General features: G+C 31.9%; 1 protein-coding gene across 1 annotated transcript in view; it reads right to left on the bottom strand.

Annotated features, from left to right (window-relative positions):
* Positions 1-19032, bottom strand: part of LOC100933217 (high affinity choline transporter 1) — a 32952-nt gene extending 13920 nt beyond the window's left edge. Inside the window, exons 1-4 of the mRNA XM_031958783.1 lie at positions 18827-19032; positions 17234-17461; positions 11224-11337; positions 9075-9230 (exon numbers count right to left, since the gene is read on the bottom strand). Of these exons, the coding sequence (XP_031814643.1) occupies positions 9075-9230; positions 11224-11337; positions 17234-17408 (445 nt within the window). The 5' untranslated portion in view covers positions 17409-17461; positions 18827-19032. The remainder of the gene's footprint in view (positions 1-9074; positions 9231-11223; positions 11338-17233; positions 17462-18826) is intronic.
* Between the last annotated feature and the right edge of the window lie 6490 nt (positions 19033-25522).

The raw sequence follows: 25522 nt of genomic DNA on the forward strand, positions 1-25522 counted from the left end.
GCATAAAGGAAATTATTAATAAATTAGAGGAACACAGGATAGTTTTTACCTCTCAGACCTGTGGAAGGGGAAGGACTTTATGACCAAAAGTGAAACCGAGATCATTACTGATCACAAAATAGAAAAATTTCAATTACACCAAACTGAAAAGTTTTTGTACAAACAAAACTAATGCAGACAAGATTAGGGGAAGCAAAAACTGGGAAAAATTTTTTACAGTCAAAGGTTTCTGATAAAGGCCTCATTTCAAAATATATAGAAATTAACTCTAATTTATAAAAATCGCCATTCTCCAAATTGAAAAATAGTCAAAAGGATATGGACGAACCAATTCTCAGATGAAGAAATTGAAACTATTTCTATTCATATGAAAATATTGCTCAAATCATTATTAATCAGAGAAATGCAAATTAAGACAACTCTAAAAGATACACACACACCCGTCAGATTCTAAGATGACAGGGAAAAAATAATGATGATTGTTGGAGGGATGCGGGAAAACTGGGACATTGATGCATTGTTGGTGGAGTTGTGAATGAATCCAACCATTCTGGAGAGTAGTTTGAAACCTTGCTCAAAAAAGTTATTAAACTGTGATACCCTTTGATCCAAAGGTTATTACTGGGATTAATTCCCAAAGAGATTATAAAAAGGAAAGGGACCCTATGTGCACGAAATGTTTGTGGCAGCCCTTTTTGTATTAGAAACTGGAAACTGAATGGATGTCCATAAGTTGGAGAATGGCTGAATAAATTTGGGTATAAAAAGGAATAACTATTCTGTAAGAAATGACCAACAGGATGATTTCAGAAAGGCCTGGAGGAACTTACACGAACTGATGCTGAGGAAAAGAGCAGGAACCAGGAGATCATTATATCTTCAACAAATTACTATAAACAGTTCTTAGCCTTGGATTCCAGCAAAGGAGATCAACCAAATTTTTCAATGGAGCAGAATAACTGAACCAGCTATGCCCAGAGAAAAGAACTCTGGGAGATGACTAAAAACCATTACATTGAATTCCCCAATCCCATATTTATCCCACCCCATTTTTTGATTTCCTTCTGCCAATTGTACAATATTTCAGAGTTATTTTTTGTACAGCAAAATAACGTTTTGGTCATGTATACTTATTGTGTATCTAATTTATATTTTAATGTATTTAACATCTACTGGTCATCCTGCCATCTGGGAGAGGGGCTGGGGGGTAAGAGGTGAAAAATTGGAATAAGAGGTTTGGCAATTGTTAGTGCTGTAAAGATACTCATGCATATAACCTGTAAATAAAAGGCTATTAAATTAAAACAAACAAACAAACAAATAAACAAACAACAACAACAAAAAAAGAGAGTTTCCTATTTATATTCATTCTTCCCTCTGATGGTCTATGTATTTGTAGGAAAGTGAGACCCAAGTTTGGGAGTGTGAGATAGACCACTGTTTGTTTGTTTTTTAAAATCTTGACATTTCATTAAATACCTTTGTTTTGAACTGTGACTTATAGCTGACTAATAACAATAAGTACATTTTCTTTTAAAACAGAAAAAAGTTGTGTAGCTAGAGAAAGATGTGAGATATGTCTGTCAGAGAAGGGAATTCTTGTTGTTCAGTCATCTCAGTCTGATTCCTCATGATCCCATTTGGAATTTTCTCTGCAAAGATACTGGAGTGGTTTGCCATTTCCTTCTCCAGCTCATTTTACGTATGAGAAAACTGAGGCAAACAGGGTTGTCCAGGTTCATCACACAACCAATAGATGTGTGAAAAAGGCCCAGTACTCTATCCACTGTCCTTAATTGTCTGAAGGGAGAAACTCATGCCAGTAGAATAATGGGTTCAGTCTCAGATTAAAAGGTTAATGACAAGTATAAAATATTAGCCTTTGTTTAAAAATTTGAAAAGAAATTAGTTGATTGATTTTTCTTGTACTTTTAGTTTGATAACCTGCTTTAGGCCTTCATTATGTTTTCTGTCCATTTTCTTCATTTTAATGTTTTGTTGCCTGATTCTTTACCTTCATTAGCACTGTTCAATTATTTTTCCAAGTTGATGACTAGTTCAGATCTAACCATGACCTTTTGAAATTAATTTTATTTTGCTTTCCTTATACTCCCAGAAAGCATACCCCTGTGCCTTATTATAAACAGACATTTTTATCCACGACTTGTTTTGAATGTGTCAATTAATAGGTGAATCCACTATGAAGCCTCAGTTGGAATTGAAGTACTCCCATATTGATATTCATAATCACAATGAAAAAAAAAGAAATTCTGTAGAATCTGGGTAGGTACCTCTTTAGAGGCAGTTATGCAGTACAGTAAATAGAATACTGGGTCTAGAATCAGGATTACTGGAGATCAAATATAAACTCTGACACTTACAATCTATGTGTCCCTGTGACCCCTACAACATGACTGTATTGCTGGCCCAATTTCTAAATAAAAAATGAGGTTCATAACAGCTTCTTTTAGGTTACTGTGAGGATAAAAAGAGATAATATTTATAAAGTACTTTGCAAGGTTTAAAGTGCTATACAAATGCTAGTTATTGTCATCATTATTATAAAAAACCTTAATAAAACAATTTCATTTCTGGAAAGTTTTTCAATTTGGGATATTCTATGAGCATCAAGATGAAACTTCCTTCTGTTAGGTATTTCTCATACATGTAATGTAAATAGTAATTGGTTTATTGTATAACAGTGAGATAACAAGATTCACTATTCCACTGATCTTTTATTTCACAGAGCTGTTTCTGAGTTTATATTATCAACTGTGTTTTCTTAATAATCTTAGACAAATCACTATTGCACACACATCATCATGTGAACATATTATAAACAAAGTTGAGTTGTCACAGCAGTAGTTTGGCATAGAAGAAAGAGAGCTGGCATTATATCCAAAAGGATTATATTCAAGTGTTGGCTCTGGTATTTATAAGCTTTACCACCTCTCTGAATCTACATTTCATTTTCTGTAAAATGAGCTGCTGTTCGTCCTTTGTTTTGAAGAGAACCGATGACATATCAGGGTGATAGCTTGATTTAAGGTAGAATTGCCCAAAATCAGGAGCCTCATTCTCTTTTCCAGAGTTTTCTAAGCTCAGTGGCAAGACAAAAATCAGAATGACTGGCAATGACACAGGATACAGTGAATGATCTTGTCATCTTCAGCATCTGACCAAGCTCTACATACTCTACAGCATCTACTTCAGGTACCTTCATGGCCACTGGAACATACTGTTCTCATCCACATGTATTCCATGTATTCCATGCTTGGAGGAGAGTTTATTTATTCATAGGTTTGAGGCCTGTCAGTTACCCTCAATTTGGTTTAAGCCTTTTGATGGTTTTATTAGGTTGTGACTGCTATACATGCTATAACGCTTTGGAGCCACAGGTGAGAATTGAATAACAGATGGAAACTAGATGAGGAGACTTGAAAAAGGTTCAGCAAGCCCTCACACCAGAGATGCTAGTACTCCTTGGATACACCACATATCACAAGTTCTTTCTATATGTCTCATTGGATTATAGTGAGGAAAATATTTTGTAAAATGCTATAAAATGTGAATTATTACTATTAACTATTAATCCATGACAATAATTATTGTATAAAGTGAAACCTATCAATCTGGTTGATGCAATAACTCTTTCAGTTATAAGTTAGAATTAGATCTGTGATTTTCCTGGTACCTATGAATTCCCAAGTGAGGAAACAATTCTAGGGAAGGGAGTTACCTAGAGCTTAGAGAGATTAAATCATTTGCCCTGAATCCTTCATCTAGTATGCATTGGAGACAGGACTTGAATCCAGGTCTTCTTGGCTTTTAGACCTGCTTTCTATTTATTTTTCTATGTTCCTCTCTCCTTCAATTACTAAAAAACCAAGTCACTGAGATGTTGCAGTAATCCTCAAACTATGGATATAGTGCATTATATTTTCAAAATTTACTTTAAAAGCATTAGCTAATGAATCCTGTTCTCTCCCTTTCAGAGTCTAGCCAAATGAATTGATCTTCATTCAGTAAGAGTGAACTTTGTATATTTTCTCCAAGCTCTCCAGCCCACTCCTTCTTTCCCTGTCACCTCAGTAGGTAAATGGTTCTGAAAACCTAAAGGGTTTTATGATTAAATAATGGTCAAAAGGCTCCCTGTAGTTCTTGAGCTAATGAGGGCAGGACAAGAAAGAAGTTACACTTTTGCATAGAACTCCATTACTAAGTGGGAACAGCAGTGTTTGCTAAGCATTATTACTCAGAATAGGTAGGCACCAGCACCAGCAATTACAGTCTTTTAAGGTTTTAATATGAGGCTTTTAAATTTTTCTTCCCCCATGTCTCTCCCTTCCTCCTTTCCTTTGTCCCCTTTCCCTTTCTTTCTCCTCCTCCTCCTCCTCCTCCTCCTCCTCCTTCTTCTTCTTCTTCTTTTCTCTCTCTCTCTCTCTTTCTCTCTCTCTCTCTCTCTCTCTCTCTCTCCTTTTCCTCCCCACTCTGCTTTTCTGATTCTCTGTCTCTCTTTTTCTCCCCCTCTGTCTTCTTCCATTTGTCTCTGTCTTTGTCTTTGAAAATAACTGATATTTATACAGTTCCTGGAAATTAGAATGTGTGGGTAGTCGATGGGATGGAGTGGGAGGTAAGAAGGGAGGTTCTATAGCCTTTCCTGTGATTATAAGAAAATGAAATCATAACCAACCTCCTGCATTGATACTTAATGTTGGCCAATTTGATCTTATCAAAGGTAAAAATAATAAATACATATTCAAGGATGGCTTTATATATTTCATCTCATTTGATCCTTCCAAATGTGAGGTAAGTTTTTTTCCATTCCCTTTCTTCATATGGTAACATTAGGCTCAAAGAGGGTTATTGGTCCATAATCCCATAAATGTCAGAGGCAGAATTTGAATCCAGTTCTTCCTAACATGATACAATGGTTTACCCTTATATTTCTTTGTCTAGTGAAGTTTAAGTTGAGTGAAACAGGAAACTGAGGACTTCTCAGAATAATAACTGTGGGAAATTCAAGACTCAGCACCTAGGATCTGTTCATCATTAAGGCTCTGAGAAGAAGAGCAAAAGACTTACTGTTCTAGCAGAAATATGTGAGATAACTTCCTGGACCTTTACTTAACTGCTTACAGAAAAACATGACTAATTATTTAATAGCCTGGAGATATTCATGAAGTCTCCAAACTAACTATCTCTACTTGTTGATTGAGGAAGCCTGAGGTAAACTAAGTCTCCTTAGTTATTCTAGATACCTTCTAATTCTTCTAGCTTAATGGTTTACTTACCTCTAAATAAATCTTCTTATTGTGAGAGATTATGTGGTTTCTCATAAAATTATTAACTAAGGTAGATTGAACCTATAATCTAAATTTAATTTATGAAGGTCTGATGGATTTGGAAAATGAAATTCTTTATACAAACCTTATGATAGAATGCTCACACTAGCTCAAGTAAGCATTTGTGAACCTTGTAAAACTGATTACTACCATAAACTTAGGCAAACACATCTGCAATAAGTCAACTATATTGTCTGACTACAATTTAGCAAACCTGTACTACTTCCATCTAAGCAGACAATGAAAATTAACAGGATAAGGGGAGGGGAGGGAATGAATTCTTGTGGTGTATGACTATATAATCACCCTTGACTTCTGCCAAATTGGCCTTCTCTCTCTGGAGAACTTCAGTGAGTGCACTGGCTGCTTTTCCCAAGATTCTAATAAAGCTACTGTTCTTCCCTTTGAGAAATCTCTGAGTAGTCATTTTTAATTAGGACTTGCTGTATCACACAAAGTAGTGTGAGTATGTTGGACATGATGACTTCTCAGATGACTTCAAACCATATATTCTATGTACCTCTTACTTGCATACCAGGAATATGTTGGAACGAGTTTATTTTTAGTCATTTTGGCTCAGGAGAGTTGACTTAAATTTTCATTGTGAGTATTTATAACTCAAACAATCAGCAAAGGAGCTAATTTGTTATTTTGTTAATTAGATTTAAGAAAGTAATGGAGAAAATATTTTAAAAAGTACATTTTCTCAGAGAATTGATTATTGAAACATTGTCTAGAAACATATTCCTGCTCAACAACCTCCTTATAAGTATACAAAGCATTCACAAGTATCAGAAAAATGAAAGTATTAGAATGAATCTTTGAAGAAGAAACCTAAAGGGTCTCAAAACAAAATAAAACAAAAAAGGCAAAGAAACTTTGACATTGGAGTAAAACTCCTTTGTATAACTTTATGCTATTCAAATCCTCCCAATTTCAATCTGTGGTTATGTAGATACTTTCTCTTTCCCTTCCTCTCCCCTTCTCCATTCTCTTCCCTGTGCTGCTTATCTTCTTCTACCATCCCATGTCTATCTGCTCTCTGTGCCATATTAAAGTATGATTGAAACATTATTCTCTGTCTGCTGCTATCTTGGTCTCTCCCTCAAGAGTATACAAAAACGCAAGTATGCTGTCCCTCCTTGACCCAAAGGACCACTTAGAAGTCCTATTTCTTGAGTGATAAACATTGAGTACTAAGACTAAGGTTTTTTTTGTCTGAGCAAACTGAGTGCAATGAATTTATAGGTAGAATGCAAAGATGGGCAACTGAACCATAAGTTCCTCAGAAGATTTTCCCCCCTTTTAACTCAGGTCACAGTAAATTAATTAATAATTCAATAAATTAATTGGCAGTTCATGTCTAAGACTAAGACTTTTATAAAATTATTTAATCTTATTGTGTCTCACTTCTCAACTATGAAATGAGGGAGCTAGACCAGGTGATCTCTAGATAACCTTCCGTCTCCATATTTTTGATCCTAAACATTCAAGAAAAACAGGCAATCATCAGTTGTGGATAGTTTAATAATATCTGCTTAGAAAATCTGGATTCATATCTTTTAACTCTGACACTTAATAATTGTGAAGCCATGAAATCATTTAACCTTGCTAAGTCTCATTGTTCTCAATTATAATATAGGAATATAAATACAGGATTCATACTATTTACCTAACAGAGTTTTTATGGGGAAAGTGCTTTGAAAATCTTAGATTAATTTACAAAGCTGTATGATTGCATGTTTTAGATCCAAGAACTGATCTGAAATCAGTAACTTAAAACAATTGTTGATAATTATTTTAAATATAGTTGGTTTACTTTTTATGCCTATATATCTTGTTTTATGCCTTCAAACACATTATTTAAAGTCTCTTCAATTTAAAGGCTCTTATTTTATTTAAAGACTCTTTAAAGAAAGAGTCAATAGATTTCATCATACTACCAAAGGCATTGAACAGCTAATAATGCCATTGGAGAGAATGCTGGGCCTGAAATTAGGAAAATTAATTTCTTGAGTTCAAATTTGGCCTCAGACACATAAGCTGTGTGACCCTATATAAGTCACTTAATTCTGCTTTAGATTCTCATCTGTAAAATGAGCTGAAGAAGAAAATGAAAATCCATGTTAAGCAAACCCTTAAAAAGGTCATAAAGAGTTGAACACAACTGAAACAACTAAACAACAATAACAAAAACCCAAATAGTCTAAGATACCAAAAAAAAATTCTTTACCTTGCCTACAAGACCAGATGGTATCTTAAAGTATCACTTCTGCAATACACTGATTCATAAACAGGCATAAGGATCAATGGACCAGTAAAGTATATTCTCCTGAGAATTTTAGTAATTTACTGGCAGCAATTTAAATATCAAAGAGAGTAGTTAAGAGGTAATTGAGAGCTAACATAACACAGCTTCTTATCGACATAAACCTGTCCAATAAGATCCCACCAACCAATTAATATTCTAGAATAAAGTTTCTTAGGCTGTGGGTAAATCCCATATGGAGTCATGTAACTAAATGTTGGGGGAGTCATAAGATTTATCATCAGTAAATTCTTTTATATGTATTTTATATACCTGTATACTTGGGGTTACATAAAACTTTCTTAGATGAAAAGGAGACAGAAATGGAAAAAGTTTAAGAAACTCTTTTCTAGAAAGCAAGCAATCCTATATAATGTTTTCATGATATTTCACAATTACTATAAAATCATTTTCCCTACTGCTGGTTTGTGTGTGTGTGTGTGTGTGTGTGTGTGTGTGTATAAAAATCATTGACATGAATTGGTGGCATGTTGTCTATGCTATAATTCGTTTTAAAAATGGTTTCCACTTATAATACACTAGAATGATATCCAAATTCCTCAATCACTCAGTTCCTTGAATGATGACCTAGATTGCTTTGTTTCTCATTATGCTTGCTTTTTCTACAAAGTATTGTCAATATTTTCAATTCAATAAAATTAAATCAATAGACATTAATTTAACATCTATTATGTAAAAAGTATTATCCAAAATGCTTGGGAAATAAAGGGAAAAAAATACAAATAGTTCCTAACATCTTCTATTGAAGTTTACAAATACTATCAGTAGAAGACTTGTCTTTTGAATGAGAGCGAATGGAATTTGAAAGTTAAAAGTTCCAGAAATGACAATATCTTTAATTCTGCATATTGGCCAGTGCTATAGCTATCATTTTTTGTGCCTAGGACAGGCAAGTGTGAACATTCCTTCAAGTCAGCTTATTAAGACAAATTCATATAGAAGCATGGTGGAGGAAGCAGTGAGGGAAATGAAGAAAATGAAAAAGGGTATTGTTGAAATGTAGAAGTGAGCAAGACATCCCTTGAGATGAGGCAGATAGGAGGAGCAAGCTGTTGTGGGCTTTCTATTTTAGTTAATTTTTCTTGTTAAAGAGATGATAAGCAAAATTGTTTCCACGACAAATAACAAGTACAAGGACTCAACACTGTGGGATAAAATTTCTGATTTTCCATCCCCAACTATGTTTCTGGTTGTACCTTAATACTGCAGGTATATGCAGAATAAATGATCACATTAATCTTCCCAATAGCTTTCAGGGGGAAATATGGAAAAGGAAGTGTTTGTATCACACAGAAGGAAAAAAACAAAACAAAACAAAACAAGGCATAAAAAGGCTAAATGATCTATGTCCAAAGTCACCAATATAGTAAATAGTAGAGATAATTCTTTAGATTCCTTACCCAAGGCAGAGAAATTAGCTGCAGCCCAGAATATTTCACCCATTAGGGCAGGAATAAAGATGAGTACATTCATGTACTTCCCATAGACTTGCTGAAATGGATCTAACATAGTCACATATCCTTGGGAACGCATTGGTTTTGCAAAAAACAGACCACCTAAAACCAAAACAGAAGAACTATAAAATTAAAATAAAAAAATTACTATACAATTATTATCTGCCATAAGGTATGTTTGTCTGTCTGTCTGTCTATCTATCTATCTATCTCTTTAAAATGTTCCTGAGGGACTCCAATAATTTCTGAGAAAGCCATAAAATTAGGGGATACAGGAAAATTGAGAAAAAAGGAAATTTTGTTTCCTCAGTAAAATTTAAAAGCATAGAAAAATGGTAGAACAGAACTCAAAGTCTAAAATAGTTTCTGCATAAAGTTGAATCTGAAGAATTTAGCAGTAGAAAAATTAAAGCTATAAAAACTCATCCTATTAAAATTACACAGAGGTCCTTCCAGTGGCATTATCTTAAAGAAATATTCCAAAATTTAACATATAGTATTTTCATTTTCAGGATATTATTCAGGAATTTTGTATGAGTGTACAGTCCTGGAAGAAACTTTTATTTGACTCAGTGCAAGTCTTCAGAAAGATCTGAATGCAATTCTCACCTCTGACACCCAGACTATTATTAATTTGGCTAACTCAGGGCCCTAGGCAAATCACTAAGAGTACAAATTCAGAATACTTGCAATTCCTTTAGCTCTTACTACTCTCTTATTTCATTCTTGTTTTTCTTTTGTGGTACCCTGTTCAAATTAGACTCTACCTGTGTGTAAAATTGAAAAAAGTTAAATAAGAAATAAAACTCATTGAATCCTTAACATTCTAATTGTCATTATCTTAAAGGAAATTCTTTGAGACTTTCTGTAATCAAATGATCAAATTGTGAATGTATTAAAATTCTGCTGCTTGTAGATCTATATATTTTTTCCATAAGTCCTTTACTTACATATTGCTATAGAGTTTTTTATGCTCCTTACATAAATATAATGTAGTAGTTAGAGAGCCAGCTATGGAGTCCAGTGGAATTGAATGCAAATTGTTCCTTTGTCAAGCATTGAGTATGAGTATGGCTAAGTTATTAAATGTCTCCATATCCCAGACATCTCTCTCTATTAGTTCAAAATAGTTGCATATATGTATTGATAGAAGGAGTTTCACCATTAAGAATTTCATTTACCAATGTTATCAGATAGGTCTGGACCAAAAAACCCCAATGTATAGAGAAAGAAAAAGGCCTAGATTTCTGAAATGATGATTATTATAATAATTTCACAATGAAATACATAATGTTTAAAGCATGTTTCCTTACACATCTATACTGATAAAACAAAGTGGACCAAAAATGCATGTTCCCTTCCCCCCAATTATGGCATGTAACAATTGATAGAACAATGACTAAATTAGCCTTGCTCCTGCTCTTGCTCTCCATCTAGCTCCTTTCTTCTCCTCTCTTCTTTACTTCTCTCCTCCCATTTTCAACTTCCCCTCCCTCTCTTTTTCCTTCTCTCCCTTGTTTTCTCTCTCAATGGATATGTATGCATAGAGATAATATAAATGTTTAATAGGTGGAGTAGCAGAACAATGATTTGAACCCTCAATTTACTAGAAAATTTGACTTTGGGGGCATTGAAGGAATGTTGCAGTGATGGCAGAAATACTACAACATCCACTTGTCCTTAGCAATAAACTTTTATGTCACAACGTACTGGTGAATCATGATGCAAAATTACTGTTTGTTAACTAAAAGTTAATGGAAAGACTCATGAAGGCAATAAAGAGGCTGAAGCATGACAATTTATGTGAGGAAAAATATACAAGATATTATCCAAGACATGATGTAGATCAATTACAAGCAAGAACAGACAGATGGATAGTTGATATGCTCGATTGTGACTTTTAAAATTCAAAAAGTCAGAGAAAGCTCATCCAATGCTTTTTTATGAAGAAGGGATGAAAAGAAATGTATGAGAACTATGCATGATAAAGTATAGGATTTCAAAATTTATCAATGGAGAGCATGCCCCCACTAAGATCATTGATCCACATACATCTAGTTAATTAGTTACTATGTTCCAGTTTTTTTTTTCTTACCTAAAATCAAGCTAAGTGAATATCCAATTGGTGCTTGTGCCCAAGCTAAACCATAACCTGGTACATAAACTGCTTCAGCTGTCCCATGTATAAAACTTCCTCCAACCCAGGTGGCTGAAACAGAATAAAATAATAAGAAATTCCATTATTACACAATCACCTAGCCTTTTAAGTGAACACCATTACTTTTATTCATTAAATGACACAAGAAAATATATGAGCTATAATAAAATAAGCAACCTTTCTCAATGTTTTTTTTTTTAAAATGTCTTTACAAAGGCAGATATCTGGCTGTTTTCACCACAAGTTGGGTTTTGTCATTTACAAAAGGAGATTGAATTAGTTGATCCCTAAAATTTCTTTTAGCTCTAAATCTGTGACGTTATGATTCCATTTCCCTACAACCTCCTCCACTTTACATGTTTGCTCACTTCATGATATTCATAATTATTCTAAAGTGGGGATGTTTGCATTATGGTAGTATATCCCTTTCACAAGTCTGTGCCAATCAATGAATCAACAAGTGTGTATTAAATTCTTTGTTAAGGATTGGGAATACAAATTTAAAAATGGAAGAAACCTTCCTTTCCTTGGTGCTTAGAAAGTCAATATTATCCATTTTAGAATGTAAACTTCTGCTGAGTTGGAACCCTGTACTTTCTGTGTACATAATGCAATCCTGTATGGAATGTTTACTGGTAATAATGCTTATTATTTTTCAATACAACACTAGCCAATGTTCCAGGAGAGAATACAGTAAAAGCTCCCTGAGGACAAGGACTTCTTGGTTTTTGTCTTTGTATCTCTAGTACCCAGTAGACATTTAATATTTGTTTAACTGAATTGAGTTGGACCTGGCTCCAAACTTTCCTCATGGTATCCTGTGTCTATGATGCCCTCTTTCCAAAATCTTTGCCTACTGCTATCCTAACAATTAATCACTTGTACCTCTTTTACCTCTCTCATGATGCTACCCCTGATCATCTGCCACCCCAAATGTAAAACAGTTCTACCTCAGAGGATCACAGAATTATAGTTTAACAAAACTTCTAATCACCTAGTTCAACTCTCATTTTCCAGATTTTCTAGATAGTGAAGTCACTGAAACAATAAATACCAAAGCCAAACTGTTTGACTTCAAATCCAAGCAGACTCTTTCTACTATCCTTGCCTCTCCTAATGTGATCTCATTGCATCCTATATTTATATCATAATTTGCATCCTATTTATCTGTGTGTGTGTGTGTGTGTGTGTGTCTTATCTCCTACTGGATTATAGGCAAATTCCTTATCTTATTTATGGTTTTATCTCTTTTGTCTCCAAACATAGCATGTTGCATTTAATAGCTTCATATTTGATGAGCAAATGAATGAACTATACTCAGTATAATAGTAGGGTTAATTCTTGTGCTATTATGAATTAGAAAGCTCAGTGATGCAGTGGATAGAGTGCTGGATTTGGAATCAGAGAGACTTGGGCTCAAATCTAGCCTTAGAAATTTCCTAAGTATGGAACCTTGAGCAAATTACTTAATCTCTGTTGGCTTCAGTTTCTTAACTGTAAAATGGGGTTGATAATAAATATTATTATCAACTAGTATTTTACAGAGTTGTAGTAACAATCTAATGAGATAATATTTGTAAAATGTCTGGCATAGTGCCTGACACAGTAGATGTGCCATGACATATCATCATCATCACTATAGGATAATTAAAACTTCTGATGATTTTTTTTGTTTGTTTTTAGATTATTTTTCCATTAGGAACAAGAAGTAAGGAATACTCCCTTTCCCTAAATAATAATTGTGTCTATTCTTAAATCAAATGTTGGTAATGCATTAGCACTCAATTAACTAGCAAACTATGCAAAGGCATGCTGGAGTCACCTGAACCATATCTGGTGCCAGGAAAGATTTTGAAATGAAATTCTTATTTCTAAAAAAACTAAATTAAATTACACCATAAGAATGAAACAACAAATTAAATTAACATCAAACAACAGACAAATGGGTTAGATATACAAATAAATATTCATTTACTCAAAAATTTTTTATTAAGTACCTACTATATACCAAGCACTGTGCTAAGCTATGGGAGTTAAAGAGAAATAAAATTCAACTCTATCAATAGAAAGGAGGATAATAAAAAGGGAATATTAATGAAGGGGAATGAAGCATCACCATTAAAATTATAGTCAGTCAACAGACATTTATTAAATATATACAATGCATTACCTACTATGCAGCTAACAGCTATCAGACCTGGAGTTAGGAAGACTCAACTAGCTCAATTCAATTGGGACCTCAGACACTTACTTGGGCAAGTCACTTAACTCTGTGTCAGTTTCCTCGTTTGTAAAATGAGCTGGAGAAGGAAATATTTTCCAAGAAAACTCTGAATGGGGTCACAAACAAGAGGACACAACTGAATAACAAAGAAAGCTAGGCAACAGGATCATAGGAGGTCCACTGACCCATGGAAAAGACCTTTGAGGCCAAATAGTATTAATAACTGGTAACAGGTCTAGTATGAAAGTCCAGAATAAAAAGCATATTGGTCCACAATGATAATATTGATGATAATTAAAGGCCACACACACATATTTGTGTATGTATATATAAATATAATACAGATATATATATATATATATAGATTTAATATTGACATAATGCTTTAAAGCTTGCAAAATTTATGTACACTACCATGAGATTCTCTATATTTTTGTTTATATTTTTGTTCTTAATCTCCATGTTCAAATCTGACTTTAGAGACTAAAACCAATGCATTCAAAAAAAATGTGATGTTTTCCAGTAAATCTGAAAAGGGGTAGAGCCTTTTATTTTTTCTTTCATTTTTTTTCTGCTGTCTTAAAATCTCTAGCACTCATGACATTTCCTCAAAACAGTCCACAGAAATCTATGAAGCTAATTTTCTTAAAGGCCTCATTTGATACAAGTAAGCTGAGTTTAGAACTTGACTGTAATTAATGTACCTTTTAATGCAAAAAAAAATGACAATACTATTGTCATTATTTTAGCACAGACCAATTAGTCTCAATTGCTATTGTACGTATGTTGTTAGTTGTTTAGTTGTTTCATTTGATTCCCACTCTTTGTGACCTTATTTGGGGATTTTCTTAACAAAGGTACTAGAGCAGTTTGCTATTTCTTTCTCCAGTTCATTTTTATAGATGAGGAAAATGAAGTAAATAGCGTTTAGTGCCCAGGGTTACATAGATCATGTGGGAGGCTGGATTTGAACTAAGGTCAAGAAGATGCAGTGCTATAGAGCACCCTGCACCACCTAGATGCACCTATTTGTCATCTATGTTGGTCTGCTGAATAATAATGAGTGGTGTGAGGTGTGTGTACACATACACACATGCATACACACATACACACATACACATATATAGTGCTTTAAGGTTTACAAAGTTTGCTTTATGTATATCTACCTAAATCTATAATATACATGTACCAATAAATTATTAGCATTATTATTATTGTGGTCCTAGTTGTTATTAGGGAAACTCAAAATGAAACTTCATGAGATTAAATGTCTCTAGGCTCTGTTATTTTAAAAAGGTAAAAGCAATAACAAAATATGTCTCCAAATGATATTTAAAAATGTAAGGTTTTTTTGTATAAAATGAGATTATTTGAAATGAGTTATCTGATATAGAACAACATGTCACCCATCCTCCCTGTGTTCCACCTTGACCCTGAATATTTTTTTTTCTTGGTTACTATATAATAAATAATAAGTAATAGTTTTCTTCTTCACTTCTAATCCTGTTACAATTTATTTATTCATTAAATAAGAGTCTTCTACCAGGACTCCCAAAACATGGAAAAGTATATTTTAACAGATACAAAATCTATATTCCTTCTGGGCAAAGTTGTTAGTAACTGAAGGTGACAACTGTACCAGCACTATTTGGTCACACAAACACAATTTTTTCATCACAGAGATCCCTTTGTCCTCTAGGCTAAATTGAAAATTACTATCAGACTGATTATAACCCATAATGGTATAATTTTAGTATGGTTAGCATTTGATTATACAAAATTCTTCATTTTAGACATTTTGATCAAGCAGTATTTTCTAATCAAAGTTCCTCATGATGAAAAGATGTACCCTTTTCAGAGAGACAACTGATCAACTGAGTGCAAATTGAGACATAATTTTCTTTTTAAAATATGTCTAATATGGAAATGTTTCACATGGTTTCACATGTATTATTGATATCATATTACTTGCTTTATCAGTGAGTAGGCTAAGGGTAGAATCTGGAATTCAAAATTTGAAAGAAAAAAGTTTAAAAATAATGAATTACATTATTTAGAAAAACTCAAAAACAAATTAAAAAATAAAGTTCCTTATGTAATTGTAAGCAATAAGTGTGAGAGGGTTGGAGGTGGGGAAAAATGATTTTTTTCTTAACTTTTATTTTTTAAAAGGACAATTATCTTCCTTGTAGTGTTGATGCAGAGTGGATAAATGCTTGTATAAATACTAAGAAAACCTAATAAAAAAATTTAAATGAAAAATAATAAAAGTATAGACTCCTAAAAAGATAAATTCTTAATATTTTTAATAAAAATTATTAGAAACTAAATATTTCCAATATATTTTAGTAACTTGGAACATATCTTGGGGAAAAGTGGCATAAGAACAAATTGAGAGTCATTCTGTTTATAGACATAGTAAATTAGTAGGTGTTTAATCCACATCTAGTAATGTTTTTGTTTTTTTTTTTAATCCCAGTAATGTTTACAGATCTATGAAGGGAGTGTTTCCAGTGCTTTAATTCTATCTCAGATACTTATATGCTGGTTATATAAACTTTTGAAAGATGAATTATTATATCCAATAAATCATTCTAGAATATTTTAGATTTAAGTCAGGCAAAGTCAGATATTTAATATGCAGAAATATTTTTTGCTGACTCAGTCTTGGCAACATAACTGTGCTAATGTAGAAATACATATTCTTAATAGAATATCAGGGCTCAGGTATCAGAATTCAGACTTTCTAAAATGTATTACTGGGAGAAAAAATAAAAGACTGTCAGTATAAAGGGCATTGCAATCATTTTAAAAGGTATTAATACTCTATAGACTTTAAGGTGCTGAAAACACAATTCATTAGATATTAATGAATGTGTATCAAATATTGTCATATGTACATGATTTTTCATTAATTTTTATTTCTCTCATGAAATGATATTCTGGAGAAAAGGACGAAAAGGTGGATAGTACTTTAGAACACAATGGATTGGTGGAGAAGAGAAAATGATCAGAGTGGAATTTCTAGTAGGATACTCCCTAGAGATTTCCCCTTTTTTTCAGAAATATGTATTATATGATCTTACATTAGAGCATTATATTAATGTTGTGCAATTTTAATTTTTTAGTAAATTAATTTTTAGTACAGGAATATTGGTCATAAATTAAGATTTTGTTGCAGTGGAAATTTTTAATCCTGATTATATAAAGTTAGATTTTTTAAAATGACAAATCAATCAATAATATTCATTGACTTTTGTCATTTAAGATTTTACTGAAAACAATATTATCCTAGTATCTACTGGCATTAAAAGGTCCTGTTTAGTTTCCTTTTTATTACTGGAGATTATATGTTCTACTCATCTTAATCTTAAACTAGGATTAATTTAAACTTTTCTTCCATTTCTTTGTTTTTCCATTGTTTGCATTTCATCAACTAAAGCCAATATTTCAATCTATGTATTCATTGATATTTTACTAAAATTTTGCTATAAAGTTTCATGACTCAGTCTTTAAACTAGTTTAGTTAAAAAAAACTTTTAAACAATCATTTAGATTATTCTACTAATTTATTAGCTAGTAGGAGGGCCTCCTTCAAATCACTAAGTACATGAAGTTGAAAAACAAGTTCTGTGGATTTAGCTCTATATAAGTCATAAAGCATGAACACAGTTTTCATTTAGATGTAACCAAGGAAATGAAAGGTGAAATCTTGGCACATACCAGTCATAGTAAATGCACCAATTAGCAAACTTATATCTCTGCCACCAACTATAATCGCTTCACTATCTTCTGAACTGCCACTGTTCTTGGTTTTCCAAGCAGCCCATATTCCAACCATCAATATCAGAAGATAGAATACAATGATAGCTATCAATCCTTCCACATGGAAAGCCATCTTCAGCTGGAGATCTTGATTTGTCTCCCAAGTTGGCTATTTCATTAAGGATTCTAAAGAAAAAATACAATAAAAATTGTAATACATTAATATAATTATTCTAATAATAATTGTTAATGGAAGAGAATATCAAGTGATGATAAATGGAATAGCCTGCATGGCTTAAAGAAGCATTATATTGACAACAGGTAACCTAAAACCATTTCTATGTGTTAACGAACATGATTATAAACTAGTTTTTTTTAATCAAGTAAGAATTTTTACATAGAAAATCAAAATGGAAATTTTTTTATATAAATAACCTTGATCTCTGGTGTTTAATGATGTTTCAAAGAGAAAGAAACAAAGACCCTTATCTCAACTCACCAAATTGGTAAGAACACTTGCTAAGAATATGGTTTTATATAATTTTATAAGTAATTTTCAATCATTTTTACTCTGTTATGTCTTAAATGAATCAGAACTGCTCTAAACTATTCATTTACTGACTATATATGTACTTTATATGCAGTATCAAACATACATTTTAAAAAACCAATTTGATAAATATAGATTAGACCCAATTAGGAAAGTCTGTGTCAAATATACTTACTAAATCATTTCTATAGCTGTTCACTATCTAATGGAGAAGAATCTTCCCACCCCCATCCCTGGGGGAAAAAAAATCTTCTCCCTCCTTACCCTACATATCCTAAAATGGAATATTATCAGAAACTCTCCATGAACGAAACTGGATTTGTCTTTTAAGTTGCAGAATGCTCAGAAATATGATAAATTCCTAGAATCATCGAAAGTACCAGAAATTTAGATTTGAGGGAAGCAGTCTAACTGTTCTCCATAGATTGTATTTTTCTTTTAGATGCCACACCTGCCCACTGTCATCAAGTCAAGCAAGTTGCTGAGAACGCACACATGTAAGTGGGCACAAAAGCACTTTACTTATCTAGGAAAAAGTAGATCTAGAGAATGGCTTAGGCTAAGCCTAGTCTGCAAAAGTAATTTCCTTAGATGCTCATTCCTGCATCTCTGCCATAGCTTCCTCTCCCACCAGGTTTTCATCCCAATATTTTGGTATACATAACTCCTAACCCTTTTCCAGTGGGTTACTTTCATGCCATCACCTTCTCCCTCCTTTCTTTTCCCCCCTTCCCCTTCTTTCTCAGTTTCTTTGTTTCCACGCCTCCTTGAGCTGGCACCAACCTGCTAGATCTCTACTCTAATTTAGATCGATCTAGCAGGGCGGAGGAGAACGGAGAGTATGATATGATCTCCCTAAGAGAGCCTTTCAAGCACTCAGGCTGTTAAAAATGAATCCTTCGCCTCAGTGGGAGCCGGGAGCGAACCTCCTCTCTGGCACCAACTCCAAAAAGATTCCTAACTCCGGTCTAGACGCGGGGACTCAGAGCTCTTGGTCTTACCTTGTTTTTCACTCCCTTGCGAGCCTTCTGCAGAAGATGCTCGGGACTCAGCCCTCTTCCAGGGACACACTCCCTGGCTCCTCCAGTAGGACAGATGTGGCTCCTCGTGGGCTCCTGAGGAGACCGAGGATGAAACTGTGGCGGCCCTGAAGGCAGCAGGAGCAGCAGCAGGTTTCTTGTAGGAGTCTCCCAATAAGGTTACAAATTTCCCCAAAAGTTTAACAAATTTTGGTAAAAAAAAAAAAAAATTTTTTAATTTGGGTTTCAAAGGAATTTGGGGGTTTCCTTTTTGGGGGTTTTTTTAAAAGAAAAAATTTTTTTTTTTGGGAGGGAAAAAAATTCCCCCCTTTTTTTTTTTTCCGGGGGGTTTTTAAATTGTTTCCCCAAAAAGGGTTTTCCCAAAAAATTTTAAAAAAAAAAAGGGGGGGGGAAAAAAGGACGGAAATTTAAAAAAGGGGAAAAAGGGGGGGGGAAAAAAAAAAAAAAAAAAGGGGGGGGCCCCCCTTTTTTTAAAAGGGAAATTTTTTTTTTAAAAAAAAAATTTTAAACCCCCCCCCAAAATTTTCCCCCCCCGGGGGGGGGTTTTTGGGGGAAAAAAAAATTTTTTTCCCCATTTTTTAAAAAAAACCCCCCCGGTAAATTAAAAAAAATTTTTCCTTTTTTCCAAATTTTTTTTAAGGGTTTTTTAAAATTTTTTTTTAAAATTAAAAAATTTTTTAAAATTTTTTTTTTTAAAACCTTTTTTGGTTTGGGGGGAAAAAAAAAAAAACCCCAAAGGGTTTTAAAAAAGGAAAAAAAAAGGGTTTTCCCTTTAAAAAAAACCCCTATTTTAAATTTTTAAAAAAGGGTTTTTTTAAAAATTTTTTTTAAATTTTTTTTTTTTTTTTAAAACCCTTTTAAAAAAAAATTTTTAAAAAATTTTTTGGGAAAAAAAATTTTTGGGAAGGGAAAGGGGCCTTAAAAAAGGGTTAAAAATTTTTTTTTTATTTTTTTTTCCCCCCCTTTTTTTTTTAAAACCCTTTTTTTTTTGTTTCCCCTTTTTTTTTAAAAAAAGAGAAAAAAAAAAAAAATTTTTTTTTTTTTTAAAAAAAACCCCCCAGGTTTTTTTTTTTAAAAAAAATTTTTTTGGCCCCCCCAAAAAAATTTGGGGTTTTTTAAAAAAGGGTTTTTTGTTTTAAATTAAAATTTTAATTTTTGGGGGAAAAAAAAAATTTTCCCCAAAAAAAATTTTGTTTTTAAAAAAATTTTTAAAATTTTTTAAAAAGGTTTTTTTTGGGGTTTTTAAATTTTTCCCCCCTTTTTTTTTTTTCCCCCCCCTTTTTTTTTTTTTTTTTTCCCCTTTTTTTTCCCCCCCCCCCCCCTTTTTTTTTTGGTTTTCCCCCCCCTTTTTTCCCCCCTTTTTTCCCAATTTTTTTTTAAAAAATTTTTCAATTTCCTTTGGGGGGTTTTTAAGGGGGGGAAAAATTTGAAGGGGAAAAATTGGTTTTTTTAATTATTGAAAAAAAAAAAATTTTTTTAAATTTAATTTTTTTTAAAAAAAAATTTTAAAAAAAAAATTTTTTTTTAATTTTAATTTTTTCCCCAAAAATTTTTTTTTCCCTTTTAAAAAAAAAGGGGGTTAAAAGGGGGCCCCAAAAAATTAAAATTTTCCCTTTTAAAAAATTTTTTTTTTGGGAAAGGGGAAAAAAAATTTTTTTAAAAAAAATTTAAATTTTTTTTTTCCCCAAAAAAAAGGGGAAAAAGGAAAATTGGAAAAATTTTTTGGAAAAAACTTTTTTAAATTTTTTAAAAATTAAAGGGTTTTTTTTTTTTGGGGGCCCAAAGGGGTTTTTCCCCCCTTTTTTTTTTTTTTTAATTTTCCCCCCAAAAATTTTTTTTCCCCGGGTTTTGGGTTTTTAAAATTTTTTTAAAATTTTTTTTTAATTTTGGGGAAAAAAAAATTTTAAAAAACCCATTAATTTAAAAATTTTTAAAATTTTTAAAAAAAAAAAATTTAAAAAAATTTTAAAAAAAATTTTTTTTTTTTTCCCCCTTTTTTCCCCTTTTTTTTTTCCCCCTTTTTTTTTTTTTTTTTTTTTTCCCCCTTCTCCCCCTCCCTGGGTTTTTTGGGTTTTTCCCCTTTTTTTTCCCCCTTTCTTTTTTTTTTTTTTTTTAAAATTAATTTAAAAAAATTTTTAAAAAGGGGGCGGGGGGGGAAAAAATTTTTTTGTTTTTTGGTTAAAAAATTTTAAAACCCCTTTTTTTTAATTTTTTTTTTTTTTTGGGGGGTAAAAAAAAAATACAAAAAATTTTTTTAATTTAAAAAAAATTTTTAAAAAATTTTTTTTTTTTTTAAAAAAAAATTTTCCCCCAAAAAAAAAATTTTTTGGTTCCAAAAAAAAAAAGAAAATTTTAAAAGCCTTGGGAAAAAAAAAAAAAAAAATTTTTTTTTTTTTTTTAAAAAAAAACCCCCCGGGTTTTGAGGTTTTTTTTTTTTTTTTGGTTTAACTTTTTCCCAAAAAAAAAATTTTTTAAAAAATTTTTGGTTTTTTTTTTCCCCTTTAAAAAAAAATTTTTTTTCCCCCCTTAAAAAAAAAAAACTTTTTTCTTTAAAGGGAAAAAAAAAAAAAAATTTTTTTTTTCCCCCTTTCCCAAAATAAAATTTTAAAAAACCTTTTAATTTTTTTTAAAAAAAAAAAAAAAAATTTTTTAAAAAAAAGGGAAATTTTAAAAAAAAAATTTAAGGGAAATTTTAAACCAAAAAAAAAAAACCCAAACATTTAAAAAATAAATTTTTAAAAAACCCCCCCCTTTTTTTTTTAAAAAAAAATAAAAAAAAAAAAAATTTTGGTTTAAATTTAAATTTTTAAAACCTTTTTGGTTTTCTTCCTTAAAAAATTTTGGTTAATTTGTTTTAAAAATTTTAAAAAATTTTTTTTTAAAATTTTTTATAGTTATTTTTTTTTTTTTCTTTGTTTTTTTAAAAATTTTTAAACCTTTTTTCCCAAAAAAATTTTAAAAATTTTAAATTTTTAAAAAAATTTTCAAAGCAACCAAAAACAAAATAAATGATCCAGCAGCTTGACTTCTGATAGCAAAGAACTTGAAAAACAAATGTTCAGAAATTGGGTAATAAATGAACAAACTATTTATATAAATATAATGAAATATTGTTAGGAATAGCAAATATAAAGAAGTCAGAAAAACAGTATGATTTATATGAACTGAGAATAAAATAAGCAGAGACAGTAGAACATTATAACAGAAGTCAAATTCTGAGTAATTAAGAAACCAATAATCTGCCTGAGAATAGAAAATGAAATATATATCTTTACTCTTAGAAGAAAGGCAGAACACAATGAGGGCAGAATGTTGAATATCTTGTTGGACTTGATTATTGCTTATTTTTTTTAAATTAACAGGTTTTATTCATTTATTTTTAACAAAGGAGTGTTCAATTCTTGTAGGATAGTTTATTTATTTTTAACAAAGGAGTGTTCAATTCTGGTAGGAGACTAGGTCAGGAAGAAGATATATGCAGAAATGACTATAATAAAAATCTAAAAAGATGGCTATAGCATTTTAAAAATTAAAAATATATTCATTTTGAAGAGCTAATGGCAAGATTTCAGAAATATCTATGTATGCCTCCTTGTGAGATGCATTTAGACAATCTAATTTTTGACATATATGCCCAAGATGGAAGCATAAAATTTAAATATTTAAAAAACAATAACCAAAAATATGAGTAGATGTCTTTTGTCTTTGTGTGTAAGAAAGTTATCCATGACCAAAGTATCCAACCTCTAGTGGATAACCTGCACGCTTTGAGCTTGTTTTTATTAACTCAGTGTGATCCCAGGAAAATGGGTATAGTCTGTTTCTAAGACTAAACGATATATATATATATATATATATATTTTTTTTTTGTCAAGATAGATTTTATCAGGGTTCACACTCTGTTGGCATAGAATTTGAGAGCCAGTGGTCACTTTTGTGCCACAACAGGACACTGAAGTATGACTTTATGGAAACTATGATAACTCATAAAAAATGCAAAATAGCACTGAGTGTGGCCTTGCGATCTTTTTTAGTTTCTGCAATGATGATAACAAATTGGTTGTTGTTCAATCATTTTAGTTGTATCCAACTCCTTTTGACATCATTTAGAATTTTCTTGGTAAAGATAATGTAGTAGTTTGTATTTTCCTTCTTCAGCTCATTTTATAAATAAGAAAGTCGGGGTTAAGTATTTGTCCAGGATCACACTGGTAGTAAGTCTGAGTTTAGATATGAACTTGTGATGAGTCTTTCTGACTTCAGGCTTGGCATTCTATTCACTATACCACCTAGCTGCCCAGTGAAGTAGTAGAAAAGTTATAAAGAGTTCTTGGGAACATACAAGTTTTAGACTCTTTATAAATCTTAATTTAACTCTTTGTACTCTAAATGTGAGCACTCCAGTGTTGTCATAATGGGAGACCTGAATCATACTAATATTAGCATTTTCATGATCAATAAAATAAAAAGACAAAAATAGTGCAACTAAATGGAAGAATGACTCAGGTTTTCCTTGATGAGAGAAATAATGGAGTTAGTAAATTTGTTTTATTGTGTGTGTGTGTGTATGTATATATATATATATATATATATATATATATATATGTATAATAAAACATCATTTTGTTGAACAGTTGGTCATCTCATCATTCAGTATTCTTGACAAATATTCCCCAAAAGAATACCATGAAAGGAAATTGAAATAGATCTATCTGCATCTATTGCATAGTTGTAATTGCATAGAGTAAATCTATAAAGAACTTGAGAAAGCCTAATCCATTTGCTCAATATATACTTTGATATTCGAGAACTTTAATTTAAGGAAAAGAATAGTAAAAAAAAACTTGTGAATAACTTATTGATAAATATGAATTCACATCAACAAAAGAGATGGCATTGTAGACTAAAAGAAGGCTCACAATGTAAGGGTAATAGGCATATTTTATCATCTATCTATCTATCTGTCTGTATCTGTCTGTCTATCTATCTATCTACTTATCTATTGGTTTATCTAATCTCTTTTATTATTCATTCCTATATCTCCATAGGTGTATATATGTATATGTATATAAAAACATAAATTAATTTTTAATAGCTATTTGCTTTCTCTCCACTTTATTGGAAAACAAACAAATCTCCTAACAAATTTGTTAAACAAATGCATTCTCATATGCCGCATGTGCAAAAATGTATGTATATCATGTTCTGCATTTTGAATTGAATCTATCACCTCTATTAGGAGAAGTTATGGGATGCAAAATCATTTTGAAACTATGCTCCCAAGCTTACTAAATTGTATATTCTCTTTGACCTAGTCATAATATATGGCCTAAACTCCCCCCCCAAAAAAAAGAGAAAAAACACCCATGTATGCAAAAATATTTATTATATTTATATAAATTTACATGTTTATATGATTTTTTTATGGTGGCAAAGAATTGGGAAATAAGATGGTGACTATCAATTGAGGAATGACTGAAGAAATTGCTACACATGAATACAATGGAATATGACTTAGATATCATTTCAGAGAAATCTGGGAAGGCTTGTGTATGAATCTTGTAATGCAAAGTAAGCAGAACCAGAATAAATCATACAATATTATGGTTGAAGTATCCTATTTAGAGATTACATTTTTCAAGTATCTGTGTGATAATTTGCAATATAATAATGCTTCCTTTTATGATGGAGGGACAAGATGAAGGGACAAGAAATATGCTAAATTGAATATGATGGGCTGGTGAAGGAGTAGAAACAGGAAGAGATGTCCATTGTCCAGTACACTCTACTATCTTAATATATGGGGAAGAGAAGAAGTAAATATTATAGGATAAGGCAGTCTGACTAGAAGAGAAAAAGAAGTGGCTTGGGGGCAGGGCAAAAAAGGAGACTAGGCAAGTCTGCCTCTGAACTGATGTGTATATGAGTAGAAAATAGGAATAATGGAGAGTGACAAATATGTAACTGATACCCAAGGCCAAGTGCCGCTGCGATATAGACTTACCTAGCACCTGGTTTGTGCTTCTCCTGCTTTGATGTGGAAGAAGTTGTTTAGAAGGTCACTTCTTTCTACTCTATCTATCCTGCCCTCAGACATACACACACACACACACACACACACACACATCACATCACATAGCCACACAGCTCCTAGTGTGGGATGGAGCAGCTGTTTTGAGACTAGAAGCCTGAAATGCTTCTGCTTAATTTAAACTTTGTGGTTGACCTTGACTTTTATTTCAAGTAAATGCTTTGGACTAATGTAACCACTGGCTGTTAGATAAAAGGGACATCAGTAGAGACTGGTCAGCTGTTGTTTTAAGTAGCTGCTGATCCCAAACATTCCTTAACATAGTGTTTTGCACATAATTTCTCATTCATGAATTAAATGTGGGGTAACTTTCAGAGGGGAAATGATTGTAGAACTGTTGGATTATATATTATGGCATCAGAGGTAATAAGCATGAAATAACATCAAAAAATCGAGTTGATTATATCTTTAGTGGACAGGATATGATTAATTATTGATATGGGACTTTTGAATTATCTACTGCATCATCAACTTGTTAAGAGCAAAGACCAAAATCACTGTCAAATTTGAAAGAATAAATATATAAAGAAAAGAATAAAAAATAAGATAAAATGAATAGTCAAAAG

The sequence above is a fragment of the Sarcophilus harrisii genome, chromosome 3, assembly GCF_902635505.1.
Source record: "Sarcophilus harrisii chromosome 3, mSarHar1.11, whole genome shotgun sequence".
Lineage (NCBI taxonomy): Eukaryota > Metazoa > Chordata > Mammalia > Dasyuromorphia > Dasyuridae > Sarcophilus > Sarcophilus harrisii.